This window comes from Haliotis asinina, chromosome 1, assembly GCF_037392515.1.
Source record: "Haliotis asinina isolate JCU_RB_2024 chromosome 1, JCU_Hal_asi_v2, whole genome shotgun sequence".
Lineage (NCBI taxonomy): Eukaryota > Metazoa > Mollusca > Gastropoda > Lepetellida > Haliotidae > Haliotis > Haliotis asinina.
Window position 1 is genome coordinate 54,106,723 of NC_090280.1, and position 17,829 is coordinate 54,124,551.

The 17,829-nt window shown below is 39.5% G+C and overlaps 1 protein-coding gene across 1 annotated transcript; it reads left to right on the top strand.

The window, feature by feature from the left end:
- Nucleotides 1–1,939: 1,939 nt before the first annotated feature.
- On the top strand, nt 1,940–7,190 carry LOC137258407 (uncharacterized). Its single transcript, XM_067796084.1, has 5 exons — nt 1,940–2,017; nt 3,601–3,774; nt 5,371–5,472; nt 5,911–6,088; nt 7,102–7,190. The coding sequence occupies exons 1-5, from the start codon at nt 1,940–1,942 to the stop codon at nt 7,188–7,190; spliced, it is 621 nt and encodes a 206-aa protein (XP_067652185.1).
- Nucleotides 7,191–17,829: the final 10,639 nt, after the last annotated feature.

Genomic DNA, 17,829 nt, shown 5'->3' on the forward strand with positions numbered 1-17,829 from the left:
ACAGGCTACTGTTTTGGTTGACATATCAGCACTAAGATACTGCAGAGGTATAGACTCTCATTAACTATGATAACAGATTACACTGATCTCAATGATTCCAAACACAAGTGTTCCGTTGATGTAAAGCGTGAATGTGATTGACAGGTGTGAATTAGGAAACGAGTGAGTCGGTTGATATTTAGCGTCATGTCAGCACTATTTCAGCCATGTTGTGACTAGAACAGTTTAATTTATATCAGTAATGACACCAATAAATGTAGAACGTAAAAACCTGTCAACAAAGGTTAGGAGAAAGGTACTCGAATCCCACAGCTCATAATTTATAAATAGTACCCCTATCACCAGTATAAAACCACCATGAACATCAGTACCGTATGAAAACACAGAAAAAGACAGTAGATGGGTGCTGGTTGGTTGGTGTTTGTATGACGTTGTACTCATTAATATCCAGGTATATGGCGATCTGGACCAGAACCTCCATTCATCAACAGCATCTACGCAACTGGGATACCATGACATGTGCCAGCGAGTCTGATCACTCGAACCCGTTGTTCGCCTCTTACGACAAGCATGGGTAAGGATAAGAGTGTACTCCATGAATTTATAGGGATGTGTTCAAGGGCGATTCAATAATCAATGATTAATCATTCAACGTATTATCGGATAAACCATTTATCAATCTTTGTTGCTCAAGTGCCCTTCCCACGTGCATATTACATTTGCCACGTATTACCATTATTTGTAAGTTTGATTGAGTGAGTGGGTATGGTTTTACGCTTCTTTTAGCAATATTCCAGCAACATCAAGGTGGAGGATAACAGAGTCGTGATTTGCAACTGTAACCATGAAGCAAGGTCTACGAGCGAACGCCTTAAACACAAGGCTACAAGCCCCAACAAATGAACCCTTTGGAGCATATTTGGGCCATGATTGCTCGTCGTGGGCAAAAGCATCCTAATGTACAGAATCTGGCCCAATTGCAAGCTGCTTTACGTGAAAAGACTGCCCCCTCAGAGGATCAGGAAGCTGACGAGGGGTATGAGGAGGAGAGTACTGGCTGTCATACAGTCACATGGAGGTTACACTCGGTATTGACCGAGAATCGTGTAACACACGCAAAATGACACCTGGAATATTCACATGGTCTTGTATGAAAATTTGTGTTTTTTTAATGAGTAACTGTCATAATAAAATCAACATACATTGCAATAATTATGTCTGTTGTTTTAGTCAAAGGGTCATCTGGGTCAGTAAAATTCATATATAATGTATATTTTGAGAATTCAAAAAGAAACCGAATCCTCCAGCCACTAGACTACTCAGCCATACCTTAAGCTTCAGCTTTTCAGAACGTCCAAGGCAGAAGGGGTCAGGGACTGTGGGACAAAGTAGGCTCTACTCAGTGTGGCCTAGAGAACTGGATGCTTACATTGTACCCAAGTGGCGTGAATGGCGGGCACTACAAATTGAGCGAGATATGACTATCCTTTAAACGAGGTGTCTTCACTGATTTTCAGGGGTCTGTTCATGGGAATTTTACGCCTATTGTGCCATTGACACAAAATGCAATCTGTTAAAAACAATTTTTCTTTTTCTATCATTAAAAAAAATACGTATGCATTTATAACAAGCTTTGTAAAACGTATCCGACGTGACCAAAATATCATTGGACATAGCATGAGATCACGTGGCAAACGTGAAACATTTTATGCAGTATCAATGATATCAAATATCCGCGAAGGATTCTACTAAAGTTTTATATGATATCACTTCATGAGATGTAGTTTCATGGTCATTAACTGTGCATCAATACGGTGATATCATTGATCATGACAACTGTGTACCACACGGTTAGAAGGTCATGTGGTATTTAAGAGATACGCCTCAATTTGTTGACTATAAACTAGTTGCTTATTAGAATAGATTGGACGTTCCTGACATGGCGGCTGCTCATATCCTGCAGTGTCTGTTGATTCTTCCAGCATGTATACTTCAATGTGTTGGCGCAGAACAAACAGTAAGTAATAGAGACGTATCAAAGATCGGATGAGTGAGTATAGGTTTTACGCTGCTCTCGTCAAAGATCCAGGTTAGAATTGGTCCACAGCAACCCACGCCCGTCCTAAGAGGCGACTAACGGAACTGGGTGGTCAGGCTCCCTGACTTGGAGGACACATGTCATGGTATCCCAGTTGCGTAGATCAATGCTCATGCCGTTGATCTCTGGATAGTCGGGCCTTGATCCGATTATTTCCAGACCACTTCTGAGTGCGGCGTTATACAACAAACGATATTTATTTTACCACGTTAATGCAGAGCGAATACTTCATCAAGTCATATACATTTTATTTATCATTTGCATCTGCATTTTCGTTACACCTTTGTGTGACCTAATCGATTTTGGTGTTTAACCCATAAGCCCCACCCTATTGTTCATGTGTCCTCTTCTAACCAGGGGTGTGACCTTGGGGTTGACCTCGGTGGTCCGAGACAGTAATATCTGCTGTCTTGCTCTATCACGGTATCACACCGTTGAGTGGTCAGAATGTATACCGAGTATTTCTAGGTGTGGAGAAAAAGGCGTTTTCAAAAAGTCTTTCGATAGATACCTGACGAATCAGAGTGGAAAGGATCTTGAAGTAATTCCTCCTTTCGACATCTTGTTTTACTCTTTATAATGAACAATCGAAGTTCAGCTTCAGTTCACATTTACTGAAATTTTATTTATTCCTGCAGTGTACCTCTGATATTGTTCCGTTGAAACATGGGAAAGGTTTTGCAGGTTCATACATGTCTCCTTGTTCAAAAAGCAATATTAATATCGGTCTCTTAAGTGGCAAAATGCTTTCATGTTCTTAACGTTAATTGGGTGAACAACTTTCCTGACCCACTTGGAAAAATATAATGTGAATGTATAATTTATTTAACGAAAAGAGTTTGATTAATGTGCAAGTGGCATATCTGCTCTATGAAGATATCTCCGTTTTAATTGTGGCATGTCTGTCACTAATTGACTTCAGGAAAGCAACACCCTTAAGTCGGATATTACTAGGAGTACACAAATATCTTTTACATAAATACCCTTTAATTGTTTACTTTCACTTATTTTATACATGTGTTGGATATCAACTGAGAAAATACACAAATATCACAAGAACTACAATCATACAGCGTTTTATGAACGATTGTTATAATTAATAAATAAAAAAATAGTCAACCCTGAAAGGCCTTGTTTTTCAAACGTATCATGCAGAAAGACGTTTTAGTGACACATCTCCCGGGATTCATCGTCAGGAGTCACTGTCTACACTCGACGTATATTCTGTTAGTTAGGCATGAGCATAACAGAAGTTTGATTTAAATGTGTATGTATTAAAAAAAATAACATGCATCATTTTAAAATGAAATGAAAATGTTTTAGTGAGTCACTCAAATGCACAGTTAGAACCAAACACTGATTAACACTACTTTAAATTCCGTTATGTAAATAATTCCCAATTCGTTTCCGAATTCTATAGAAAATGCATCTATTCCTGTAATTTGATTCATTATCCTTTCTCTTATTGATCCTGTGTTCCATCGCTTTATGTGTTTTAACAGATTCGTCTTGATGCTGAAGGTCGTCGATGGATACGTAGAATTGATGGCGATACCACGGCAAGAGAGTCGGCAAAGTTCAGTAGAGAAAATAAATACATTGAGTTATTTTCATGGATAAGAAAGGCCAAGACAGTTCACATTCAGTCCGCATTTTCAGCTTATGATTACAAAGAAGTAAGACATAAATATTTTCTTAAAGTTTCTAATGTACACACATCATCCTCTCTGCAATGTACCTCTGAATAACAAACAGCACTAATGATTTATGTATGCCTATGGGTGACCTTTTCCAATAGGGCCTGTGAGTCTCGCGATATGCGATACGGGGCCCAGTTTGCTTCCGGTACCAGATTTCTGGTGACAAGCATATATTCAAGAACCAGTTCTGATTCCAACACGCATATTTGATGATGGTTAGAAATGTGTTACTTGTGCAAGGGTTATAGTTCCTTACTGACAACTATTAAGCCATTTAAAGCGGTGCGAAAGTGTGTTTGTCCTTGGAAGCACTAAGGTGACCTACTTACAGGCCCTAATCAACTTTGTAATGTAAATCTTGAATGCCCTGACCAGGAATGTCCAACGTTGAACTCACATCACACTGTGCGATCGGTAAGTGTTACCTATCATACTTAAAGACTATAGGTAGCTCCCACGTGCACACTGGCGAGGAGGTGGGGTACCCTTGTGCTTAAGGCGTTCACTTGTCACGTCTAAAACCGAGTTCGAATCTACATAATCCCCAGATGTGTATATCCCCTTTTTGGGGCCCCCTGCCTCGAATATTGCCACTAGTGTCGTAAAACTAAACTCACTCACACATTCAACCTTACAAATGATGGTCAAATGTGGCAAGTGTGATATGAGTGGACAGAATTTAGTTTTACGCTGCAATAGGCTTCACACATTGTACCAGTATTGGGCATCGAACTCAAGTCTTCGGCTTGACGAATGAACTCATCAACCACTATGCTATGTCACTGCCCCATCAAGCAGGAAGTGGGTCTGTTGAAACACAAAGAGTGTACATGATTTACATAATACATACTGTTATAAAACTATACGGCATGTTCATGTCATAACTGTCTTGTTTATTATGTGTTTTGATAGGGGGGCACAGGTACTCATACTTATAAGGGGATCGGGTGGTCAGACTTGCTGTCTTGATTGACGCATGTCATCATATCCCTTCTGTGTAGATCGATGCTCATGGTGTCGACCACTGCATTGTCTTGTTCAGAATAATTTATGTAAATACCTTCCTCACACAGATTGAATAACCTTGAGTGTGGCCTGGATGTAAAAGTCCCCACACCCGTGAAGGTCCCGGGATAGAATAGACCTTCAGCAACCCATGCTTGCCATAAAAGGAGACTATGCATGTCGTAAGAGGCGACTTACGGGATCGGGTGTTCAGGCTCGCTGACGTGGTTGACTCATGTCATCGGTTCCCAATTGGGCAGATCGATACTCATGTTGTTGATCACTGGATTGTCTGGTCCAGACTCGATTATTTACAGACCCCGCCAAATAGCTGGAGTGCGGCGTAAAACTAAACTCACCCACTCACTAGATCGTTGAGTTAATTGGTTTGTTGTTTTACGCCGCATCCAGCAACATTCCAGCAATATGACTGCGGTCTGCGATCGAAGCTGGCCCAGACAATTCAGTGGTCAAGAACATGGGCATCGATCGACGCTGGGACATGATGACGTGCGTCAACCGAGTGAGCGAGCCAGACCACCCGATGCTTAACGTTTGTCATTCCAGGGACTGGCTGCGGCTCGACTTAAGATCGACAACACCCATGTCTGTGTGGTGTTTCCAGTCACCAACTTCAAAGCAGCAATCGACACAGTCTGGAAACGAAGTGTAAATATTTATGTTTGAATCAGTAATGGCACAATCACCAAAATCAGCTAACATTGGAACATCTATCATGAATCGGAAATCTGATGTCACTGTCTCATGTCGATCCATATCTGTAGGATAGTTGACTTTGTCAATCCAACATTTATTCAGATTTTGACCCAAAGTGTCTGTGTACAAATCCCATTTCATGTGACAACTTTTAGAGGTTAACACACAATAATTAAGGAATAACATTTAAGATCCTTTTCACGTGACGGAATTAGTAATGATTAACTTATATAGCCTAAAAAGTTCGGTTAAGCATAAAACAATGGGCAGTGGGTTCAGCGCTGTGGGTGTCTTACCTAATCCAAACGAATCCTGTATATTCTTGTAAAGTCATACATGAAAATAGATGTGTCAATATTTGGATGTGTCTGTGCTGGAAATCTTTTCCAGATGGATAAAATCGTGGAAACACCCGACAATGGCGTTAAGTACGTTATGAAAACTGATAGTAAGATGACTGATGCCGAACGTGAGTCTTTCAAGTCAAAGTCACCAGTCCTCTACCAGACTTGCCAAGGCCGACGGACGACCCAAATCGCCATCATTGATGAGACATCGGCAGTGACTGGTGAGAAAAAAAGACGAGCATTTAAGGCCCCAACAGGTTATTTAGGGTCAAATTAGGAAAAGAAAATACGACACATTTGTTAACATATATATGTCATTAACGTTTTTTTTTCTCGATCCCGGGGCGGTGGGGTAGCCTGGTGGTTAAGCCTGAAGCTCCGTGTAAGAACTGGTGGTTAAGACGTTGCCTCGTCACGCCGCAGGTCCATGTGGGTACAATTTGTGAAGCCTATTTCTAGTGTCCTTCGTCGTGATATTGCTGGAATATTGCTAAAAGCAGCGTAAAACCATATTCTGTCACTCACTCGGATTCCAACTAACTAGACATCTTCTAGGTTTTCTCAGTGTATTATTCTAGAATTTTTATACTAATCTGTTCCCACAATCCTGTTTGTTCAATCCTGAAGCTCCGTGTAAGAACTGAGACCCAGCGGCCTGTGTCTGTTGTAAGAGACGACTTACGAAATTGGTTGATGGGAGCCAGAGACTTCGATGGTGGATGCCTGACCCGTGCCCCTGGTGTGTATACCAGGATTGGCTGGTTTGTTGCTTAACGTCGCTCTCAGCAATAGAGGCGGCGGTCAGTAAATGATCGTGTCTGGACGAGACAATCCAGTGATCACCAGCATGAGCATCGATCTACGCTTCACGCAAATGGGATGCAATGTCATATGTCAACAAAGTCAGAGAACCTGATCACCCGAAGTTGTTAGTCTCCTCTTTCAATAAGCATGGGTAGCTGAAGATCAATTCTAACCCGGATTCTCACGGTAGTGTGTCTCACGTCTGTGTTCCACACTTGTTTATTTACAGAATGCCGAGATAAAGCTAGAACATTGACTGGGTGACGTTAAATAACAAATAAAATTTAGTTTATGGTGATATCACAGAAATTCCTCTCCGCCTTTTCGATACTGATATTGGTTTCAATGACGATTACTTATCTTCCTGTCTCCACCACTCATTTCTTCCTCTTGTGATTACATACTATGTATGTCGTTCCATATTTCGCAGATGAGGACGTTTCACATCTCAACCATGTGACGTTTATGTCCATCCACGGAAAGGTGTCTTTCTACCTCAAGTCGACACTGTCAGTTTAATCAACACAAAGAATAATACTTTCACCTACTCAGCAAGCCAACTGAAGCAAAGTGCCTTGCCATTTGTCATTTGTATAATGCTGAGTAATAATAAATAATATTCTTTATGATAACAGTTTTTATGTACGGTTGGATGTATTCCAAGTCTTGATGTTATCCTTTACACAAGGCAATAAAATAGCATTCGCAAATTACAGTCCGTTTGATTTCATGTGAGACCGATGAATAGCTCACAAACACAAAATCTAATGAATGCAACAAAACCATGTTTTGCATAGATACGTGAAATCAACTGACCAATGATAATTTGTCTCATAACTTTGGACACCCTAATAAAGAAAATGCTCAATAAACGATCATTATGTTGTTGTTACTTTTCGCTAGTTACGAGGGGTTATCACTTGCTGGCAGAACAGTCAGGTGTGCCAGATGCACGTGCAAAAATGAATTTCACTTCAGATGCCCGATGATTCCCTGACTGTTCTAAAAGCAAGGGGTTCTCCTCGTGCAAAATATCGAAAAATGACAACAAAATAATGATCTTTTGATTATTTTGTGGTAGTGAGCAAATCATCGATCTCAAACAAAATCAAACGGACTGTAATAGTAAATGCCGGTTGTGTGTGGTCTGCTCTGTCATCCGACTCTTCTGGGATGAAGGAGGAAATTAAGTATATTCATTGTTCCAGACATTGTGCCTACGCCGCACTCCACAATATTCCAGCTATATAGCGGCGGTCTGTAAATAAACGAGTCAGGATCAGCCAGTCCAGTAATCAACAGAATGAGCATCAATTCGTACATTTGGGAACCGATGGTATGTCTCAACCAAGTCACCCAGCTTGTCCACCTGACCCTGTTACTTGTCTCTTACGACAGGCATGTGTTACTGAAGATCAATTTCATCCTGGATCTTCGAGGGTTTGGTATCCACTGATTCTGGAGCACAGTTTCCCCATGCCTGTCAAGGAAGTGCTCCGGTGTCAGAGGTACATCATCGTATGTACAGAATATGTCAGTGGACGAAAGTTCATTAAGACTTCTGCTCCAGTGAATGCTGGCATGCTTTCAATATCTTAAGGACTGAGGCCTATACTGTAAATAGTATTGATACAATATAGAACGGCTTTATACACGATAATTATATAATGTTTCTATACAATAGATAAAAGCTCTCGAACTCTATCCGGACTGATTGAATATCAATATGACCAGACCTTACTGTCTGAAGACGTTTCAGGGAATGATGACATTTTTAACATTTGGTTAAAGTATCTGGTATCTTTACGTTTTTTTACTGTCTGTTAAATGCCTTTAAAATACTAAATTGTTTCTTATGAAAGTTTAACTTGTTGCAAGACTCAGGTATTTTATGTGAAAGGCGTTGGGATTCAAGAGATAGTTCTACATGACTGTTATGATTATATCAGCATGCAAACCATGAACGCAAAATACTATTCACTTCTTTTATTACAAGAGTGTAGGGTCATCGGCCCATAACTACAAACGTTGTATTGTGTATGGCAAAACATGGTGTGTACAGTACTGATTGATAATTTTACCATCTTAGATGCATTGTATGATAAATAAACCTAGCTAAGTTATTATTAATGAGATATACAATCTGATGATGACATGAGGAGTTTGAACTTGGCTTTACTTATGCACAATACTCCTGTTATTTCCTCTTTCTTGCCAGTCACAGTAACCTCTGAAGTTGATATGTCCTTTCTTACCAGTCACTGTAACCTCTGAAGTTGATATGTCCTTTCTTGCCAGTCACTGTAACCTCTGAAGTTGATATGTCCTTTCTTGCCAGTCACTGTAACCTCTGAAGTTGATATGTCCTTTCTTGCACATGTTTTTTTCATTCCACTGGTCTAGGATACAGATTTCATACATGGGATTAAAAGATAACATGAATATTGGAATTGCTTATATGCACACTCAACCCTTTTCCACCTGTGTGATGGCGGACACTAAATAATGATGGCCTTCAGTAAATATTCATGTCTGAATCATACAATCCAATGATTGACATCATGTGCATCGATCTTTTAATTAGGATACGATGACATTTATAGAGTGTTTGTCCTGCCTTGAGCAGAGGATGTGTTGCTGAAGATCATTTCAAACATGGATCTACACAGGTACGGATGATAAAGAACAACCGATATCCCCGCGTAGCGTGCTTACTTCGGAGTAACTGTTTCACGAAGATAGCTGTCGACCCAATTCTCAGCTGCAGATACAAAGGCAGTTAATCGTGTTCGGTTATAACGCTACCGATTCAAGTGAATATTGTGATTTGTGGACAGGAGGACTATTTGACTGTTAACTCGGTGTACTGAAAACAGGCGAGTAAACTATAAACTAATATAAACATAGTTTGTACCACTGTCATAGTTACATTCTTAAACTATAGTTAAGCAGCTGGACGTTGTTACTGTACGTCGTCAAGTTCACATTCATCATTATGAGATCAATACAAATCATTATCTGAAGCGCACGTAACATACCATGACCGTGCTCAGCAGAGAATTTACATCCACCTCTCAGAATTTCATATCTTGTACATTCACCGATATTGTACTTAGGGTGAACCAGGTTAATTCTTTGGAATAGACTGATCCTAAATATATCATCCTGGGGGTATACATTCATGGGTATCAACGTTTGCATTTAAGCATGTTTCGACGAAGATTTTTTGTGCCGTTATGAAGCTAGAGACTGTAAAGAGAAGAATAAAAAGCTTATATTTTGTGATGAGTGCTGATGGGAGCAGATTAACATTAACAACAATATGTAATTGCTAAAAAGCATAGGACACTGAAAACTAAATGAAGATACCAAGGTTTAGCAAACAACGAACACGAAATGATGTCCCAGTTTCAAAGTAAGTTGAAACACGCATTGTCAATTTGTGTCAATTTGGATGTATGATTGTTTCGTTTGAAATGTATTTATTATTTTTTACAAACAACATGAACAATTAAGCATATGTACCACATATTTCGTTGTGATGCTGCGAGATGAACATGAACGGTCTCTTGTTTATGGACTATTCAGAAAAAATGGAAACTAAATAAAATTTGTGGTTGGTGGCTGTCCAGAAGCTTGAAACGTGGGTAAGGATTTTGTGCATTGACCAACATACAGTATTTGTCTTAGATCAAATACTTTACGTTGTAAAACCCTATCTTGCGAGCCTTGTATTTTTATCTTATTTCCGTCTGCCTATTTATTTATTGTTTTGTTTAGTTGACCTCCGTTTTTACTATATGTAGACGGCCTCTTGTATATCGGTCGAGTGTACGTCGTTCCTCTACTGAAAAGTATAACCAAATCTACAGTCTTACAGTCTTACAATCTACACCACATCACTCTGTATAGAACAAACTGTATGGATGACATCTTCGTTTATTTACGACAAGGTAAGGGTGACATTTGTGGGGTGATTCCACGGTGTGGTACATGGGTAAAGGGACTTACCGTACTTTTGATTTCTGCGTCGTAAGTAAAGAAGGATTTACAATACCTCTTCGGCTGCTGGCAGTTGTTAGCAGCAAGTTCAGTTGTCAATGTTATCAATAAATATTCTACGATTTATTTTATGGTGTACTGTAGATGGACCTTACTCATGTGTTTCATATACAGAGTATAAAACACGAATCTTTGAAGCTGTTTCAGGAAAGTGAAGCTACTGTAGTAACATATAGGGTCTGGGCTTCGTAGGGATTTATTGACGATGGGTATATGCTGGTCAATATAGTGGACTGTGAACGGGTGTATAGTGACTTGGTAGGGGTGAAGAAAATGGCATTGAATACATTACATATTTGCGCTGGCTATCTTTTGAACGACCCACCATGCACAATCTTTTCAACACAAGGTTTAGAATTTTAAAATCAAGCCCGGCCCATGGAGGACCGAGTAGGATTGGTCTGTCTTTTGAGGTGACTAAATGTGGTCACGCTTGCTGACTTGGTGGATACACGTCAGAGTAACCAAATGGCGTAGATCAATGCTCATGATGTTGATCACTGGGTCATCTGGCCCACAGTCAGTTATTTACAGACCACCGCCAGACGCTGGCGGAAATAAAGCTGAATACGGCTTTTAGCAACAAATCCAGTATGTTGCAATCCAAATGGCTATACTGATACCTGTATCACACCATTCCAATACAGTTTCTTCGCTGATACAGTCCTACCACTATGTGACAATATCTTATGTTCTATTTGAGAAATATATATATATTTAAGGTACTGGAGTATATGTGACGGCCTCACAATGCTATATAATATATGATTAATTTAGTCTGATAGTAAAAGTGGTTGCTTTCATTTTCCTATCACCCAGGCAGCAAGACGGACGATTGTTGTGGAAGTGAAACTTAATGCACGGCGTTGATCAGAAACAACAGTTGTAATTGTTTTGATGAAGAATTCTTTATCGCCTTTTTGTTTCTGGGACGTGGAACTGAATAACTATTATTCCAACCATAAATGTGCAAATATTATCTAGAAGGGACGTCCTATGTTTACCAAGAATGCATTCAGCTTCTCACACTGGACAAAACGCATAGAAGAGGAACAATGTTAATGGACAAACAAGCTCTTGAAACAGGTTATGAAGTTGTCGATCCGTAAAACGATGTTCCCCTTCATCATACCAGCAACTTAAAGACATCTAATGCTTACTTGCGTTAACAACAGACACGTTGGCATGAGTCCCGATTCTTCGCGTATGTCCAGTTTTCTTGACACAGCACACCACTGCAAGGAGGATGCAGATTGCGATGAGTATGACGACGACCGTTCCAACAGTGACACCGAATTGGTCCTGCAGTAAACATGGGTATCGTGGCTAGCAGAGAGTATACAGTCTGCCAAATAACAGTAAATAAAGAAAGGTAACATCCGATGTGTTATAGAGTTGAAGTATTGCCGACTCTGCCTAAAACCCGTAATGTATCACATCAATCGAATATATATGATACTGTCTGTTAAGAATAATTGATTCAGTTCTCAGCTATTACAAAATTGTTATCATTTAGATTTGTTGAACATAGAGCTGATGTTAATGATTTCCTGTTCCATCTTATTATATTCAAATAAAAATATCAGCGAAGTTATCGTTTTCTTGCTGCTCCTTTCATTGCTGCTCCCTAACCTTTAGCATAACACAGGTTACGTCTATAGTCTTTACAATGTGTGAGAAGGTCTTATGGAATATAACTAATGATAATATTTCCGCCTAAGAGAAGTCTTCATTCCGGAAGTCGAAAGTATGTACTCAATACGATAATAGCTTGAAGTTAAATCTGCCTCTCTCTCTCGCTTTCCGTTTTCAGTGCATTTAAAACTAAAACGCAAAAGTCAGACCATCATGGAATGAAGCAGGGAATGAATGCAGAACTATCTGGGTCAAGATATCTCTTACTCCGGGTACTCGTTGGTGACCGCTTCGGCCAGCATAGTTTTACGCTGCACGTATTCCAGCAATATTTCTGAGGTGCATATTTGGGAAGTATTGTTCAAAGATATGTGATATGGAGATATTAAGTTTTGACCTTCTGTCGAAATGGGCATATGTCTACAGCCAGTATTGTATGTGCAACTTGGTCCACATTATTGATAGGGATATGATAAATTGCACACACAGTGCCCAATTATTTATTTGAAGCCTCCATGCACAGCTGGTTGTTAAAAATCTTACCTGTTGCATAAATTGAGTGGCAGGTGCGTCTGTATTGCGTTCAGATAATCCATACACATTGTCATGGCTAGCTTTCTCATTTCCTGGCTGTTTAGGTATACTGCCGGTACATATACCACAACTACCCTTCCCACCCCCTCCCCACCCTTTGACTATCCCCGATCTAGTGCTAAAGAGTGGAGGATGTCCGAATACATACCTTTGTTGACTACATGATTGCGATGCTGAATATACCAGAGAACTCACATACGTTGTCAGCCTTACATCAGAGCCGTGGCTCTTGGGAATTTTTGGTTTTCCTCTACACCCTGATATCCCTGGTTTAGTGTACAATGTGATGTCTATATCTAATCCAAATCATTCACTGACAGTGATCCTAAAACAAGCTTGCATGATTCCTAGTATGGTGATCTGCTTAGTGTGGTTTTGAATGGTCATGTCTGTAATAATGTGGTTCATTTATTGTCTTGTGTCGATAGGTTTTATTATAAAATATTATTATGTAATATAATTTGTTTCAGACATGATGTAGCTGAAACGTTGCAGATGTCTGACATTAAACTGATATATTGTTTCAAGATATGAATTTCGCACATTTCCGAATTGATGCAAATCTGCTGATGCTGTTACTAAAGATCATCTATATCATGGTTTTTAATCATTTCCCAAAGATATTGCCCATCCTGTTGTACATTGGTAACGTAGATCTTTGTTCTGGTGGACATGGGGACAGATGTTATGTTTGGAAACACATGCAAGAGACAGAAAGCCACAACACTGGCAAGGAATTATGGAAACTGGATGTAGGAGGTGCAACGTGCTTTTTGTGAAGTTCAGCGTGTCCATCCACTCGTCACACATACATGCAGAGGCAATACAGCTACTTTGCCACTGGTGTTTCAATTTTGTAATTATATTACACATGTGTAAACACGTATGCACGCAGGAAAACAAATGTAGCCACTCACTGGCAGCTCTGCCTCAAGCATTGCCACTGATGCTTCAAATTTGTAATTATACTACACACTTATGCTGCACATAGGAAAACTAATGTTACCACCTGCTGCTAGCTGTGCCTGAAGCATTGCCACTGATGCTTTAAATTTGTAATTATACTACACAGGGTAAGCACTTATGCACACAGGATGTCACTTGCTGCTAGTGGTGTCTGAACCATTGCCAGTGTTCCATCCCACCAATTACAACCATGCGCCTTCATGTCCAGAAACATTACTCGATCACCCCCGATGCCCCGAATTTCGTTCTTGGCGAGTCCAAAGATTTAGCTTTAAAATCTGTTTTCCAAACTATGAGCAGTATGTCAAATGTGTCACTCACAGAAGAAAAGACAATCAACCTATGCTGCGGGAATATCAAGCTGGCGTAAAAAGCGACTGACATGCCTGCGATCGTAGTTTCACATCACAACTCGGTCTTTTTGATGTCATCGTACAGGCACATACTGAGGTTTCATGAGGAGTCGTAATGTGCGAAATCAAGGGATCCCGAGTCTATACAACAACTTCCAGGATGTTGTGACTGCACAGCACAGGCAACTGCGACTGTGTGCGATTACTGATACCATCACTTGTTACATCAACTACAGTGTTGACAGTATTATCCCTGAACAGGTAATCAAGATTTTTCCCAACAACAAGCAAGGGATAACAGAAGAACTGGAACTCCTACTCAATGTGAAGAAACAAAGCAAAGCTAAGATCAGTACAGAAAGAAATCAATTTCCAGATCCAGATTAAGAGATGTAAGGACGCCTATACGGAAAAGGAGAATCTAAATTAGGTCAAACAACACCCGCCAAGCATGCAATGGTGTGAAGAACATGATCGATTATTCGAACAAAAATAATAAAATGAACAATAACAAAAAACACAATAGAATATTTCAGGGGGACTACTTCAGTCCTTAGGTTGTTTGTCTGTCTTTTAATTCGTTGAGTTTTCCTCTCAATATTGAGGAGTGTTACCATCCCGGACCTCCTCAGCACAGATCCCCAACACCACTTACTCATCTCCTATACATGGATGACATCGAGTTCCTTGCCAAAGGAGATACCAGTTTGAAAGAACAGGTTCTCCTTGTCGAGTCCTTCTCTAATGATATCGGCATGGCATCAGGATAAACTTCGGGTCGAGTATAAATCTCGTTTAAAGACAATCTAGAGTTCTCTACAATCTAGCTAAACAAGGTCAAAGCCACCAATAATTTTGCTGTGCCAGTTCTTTCCTATTCCTTTGGAGTAGTTGATTGGACAAGACAAGACATCAAGACTCTTGATCGCCTGACCAGAAGGATCATGTCTGTTAACAGAGCACACCACCCTCGTTCCTCTCTTAATGGTCTATATATGCCAATCAGTTCTGGAGGTCGGGGTTTGATTTATGTGGAGGCTCTTCATGATAGAATTTTATTGTGTACTTTTGCACATATTTATTTATCGGATGATCCTCTGATGATGTACGTCAAGACTCATAATGAAAGCGAGGAATTCCACAGCTATTTTAAGCGTGCCAAGGTTGTTGGACACAATCTGAAATTTTAGGTTGACTTTTTGTGGATGGCGATGTACTGCTGGACGGTACAGCGATGTTAGCAAACCAGGTGAAGTCCTTCACCAAGTCTGCTCAGAGTCGGTCTTCTGTGGAGAAGCTGTCTGAGAAGCCATTGCATCGTGTATACATCCACTGTGTGGAACGAAACAGCAATCTAACCGACTCCTTCGCCTGGATGAAGTCGGCTGGTCTCAAATGTGAAACTGGGGGCTTCCTTTTTGCTGCTCAGGACCAGTCACTTCCCACTCGCTGCGTACCACCCTGAGCTGATAATGAGCCTTACCTGCCTGACTGTGCCAGGATCACCCAAACCGTCTCGGCTGCATATCTAACTAACCCCACCCCCTAACCCTCAACCCCGACCCACACACTCACCAATCTCCCATCAGTACAACAGACGACCATGGACATGCTAAAGCAGCTAACGGGTAGTTGGAATTGGAAACCTGAGCATTTCTTCAACCGTTACTCTTGTGATTCCGAAAATGTGGAAAACATTAAAATTATGCCAGTGTCTAAGACAAAGCGATTTTACTGAAATGAAGTATTTTAGACCAGTCGCTCACTCCTACTGCAATGAATTGTTTCGGAGACATTATTCTAAATTATTCTATTCAAATAACGTTTATGTTATTAATTACTATTGTATTGGTTTCACGTGTACCAGCTTGTGGTATACAATAGAAAATGCCAGATGATTATAATGAGATTTATAGACCCGTAGTCAGGTTTGGTAAGGACACAATAATGACTTACACATTAGGTTTTACATCAATTTATCTTTGTAATGAAAGGTAATCGAGAAAAGTTAAAAGTTCTGTCTTTAAATTGTAGAGGCCTAAAAACAATTTCAAGCATTCAGATTCCTAAGAAATCAAAGATTTTTCAAGATGCGCAAAAGAACATTAACACTTGTTTTCATTTTTGTCATTATGAAATCACCTCAAGGGGGACTGCCATCCTATTTAACAGTGATTTCAGTACGATAGAAAGAAGGTGTTTTTTGCATGAAAACTACAAATAATGTAACTATATAAGTATTAGCGGACCAATTATTGATGATGCAGCTTTCTATAAATATATTGAAACAGCTGTCGAGAATATGGAAAGCAAGAAAGCAATAATCTGTGGTGAATGGTATCTAGTAGTTGATAGTGAGGAGTATACACAATAATTACAGGCATATCAATAATCCCAAAGCTTGAACGGAGCTTAGGGAGGTATTGACCATGGTGGATTTAAAGGACCCTTGGAGTGAGATTCAGTGTAATGAAAGGCGTTTTACTTGGCGACAACTGACTTCATCACAAAAATCTTTAGAATTCTTTTTTATTTCCCATCATCTAATGTACTACGTCTCAGATTCATATGTTATTTAAAATAGGAACTGCCACCACTGAGTAGTAACTATTACAATCAACTATTCAGAAATAGAAAGGGATAAAGAATTTTGAAAATGTAATCATTGAGTATTGCATGATGCAATATTTTAATAAGCCAAGAAACAATAATGGCTACTATGCGGAAGTGTGAGAGTTTTAATCAGGGAAAGGACGGTTTGAAATATGAACTAAAGGATCAGTAATTTCGGGAAATGTTGTCCCTTGAAATTAGAGGTATGACTATCTGTTCTTCATCAACAAAGAAGAAAAAGAGAAATAAACAAGAAACAGAACTTGAGGGTAAATTACACGAATATGAGAATACATCAGCTGCAGAAACAAATATGCCTAAAAATGAGAATATTCTGGATAATATAAACGAAATATTAATAGAATTAGAAGCAATAAATAAGAAGAAAGAAAAAACCCAAGGACTTTTCAATGGATCAAAAGTGACCTCGATAGAACATGAAGAAAAAGAAAACACAAACAAATGCTCCCTGCATCTCGAGTAAAGGATTTTTTTTAATATGTCGATTTCAAAGAAATGATGTAATAAATAGGCTAAGTAACATTCTAGAAGATACAAAACGATTCTATTCTAGTGCAGGGCTTGCACAGAAACTGATCTGTACAAGATCATCTCGTACGAAAGCATCATATTTAGAACGTAAAATAACGTATGAAAAATGTCTGATGACACTGAAAAAAATGAAAAATGAAACCTCACCAGCACTAATGGGTTCACATCTGAATTTCAAACATTCTTCTGCAATGATCTAGATACTTATTCAATTAACTCCTCGAATGATACTTATGGCGACCCAGAAACAAAGATTAATTACGTGTCTGCATAAAGCCTATAAGCCTAAATAACTTCTCAGGTTCGTGACGTCTCATTAGTTTACTAAATACCTCATATAAAGTTGCATTTGCTGTTTTCGCTAACAGAATTATGCCGACACC

Excerpts from the sequence above, each read along its gene's own strand:
- LOC137258407 (XM_067796084.1), top strand. The coding sequence starts at position 1,940 with ATGGCGGCTGCTCATATCCTGCAGTGTCTGTTGATTCTTCCAGCATGT. Across the intron at positions 3,775-5,370 it reads CAGCTTATGATTACAAAGAA|GGACTGGCTGCGGCTCGACT; the intron begins GTAAGACATAAA and ends TTGTCATTCCAG. Across the intron at positions 5,473-5,910 it reads ACACAGTCTGGAAACGAAGT|ATGGATAAAATCGTGGAAAC; the intron begins GTAAATATTTAT and ends AATCTTTTCCAG.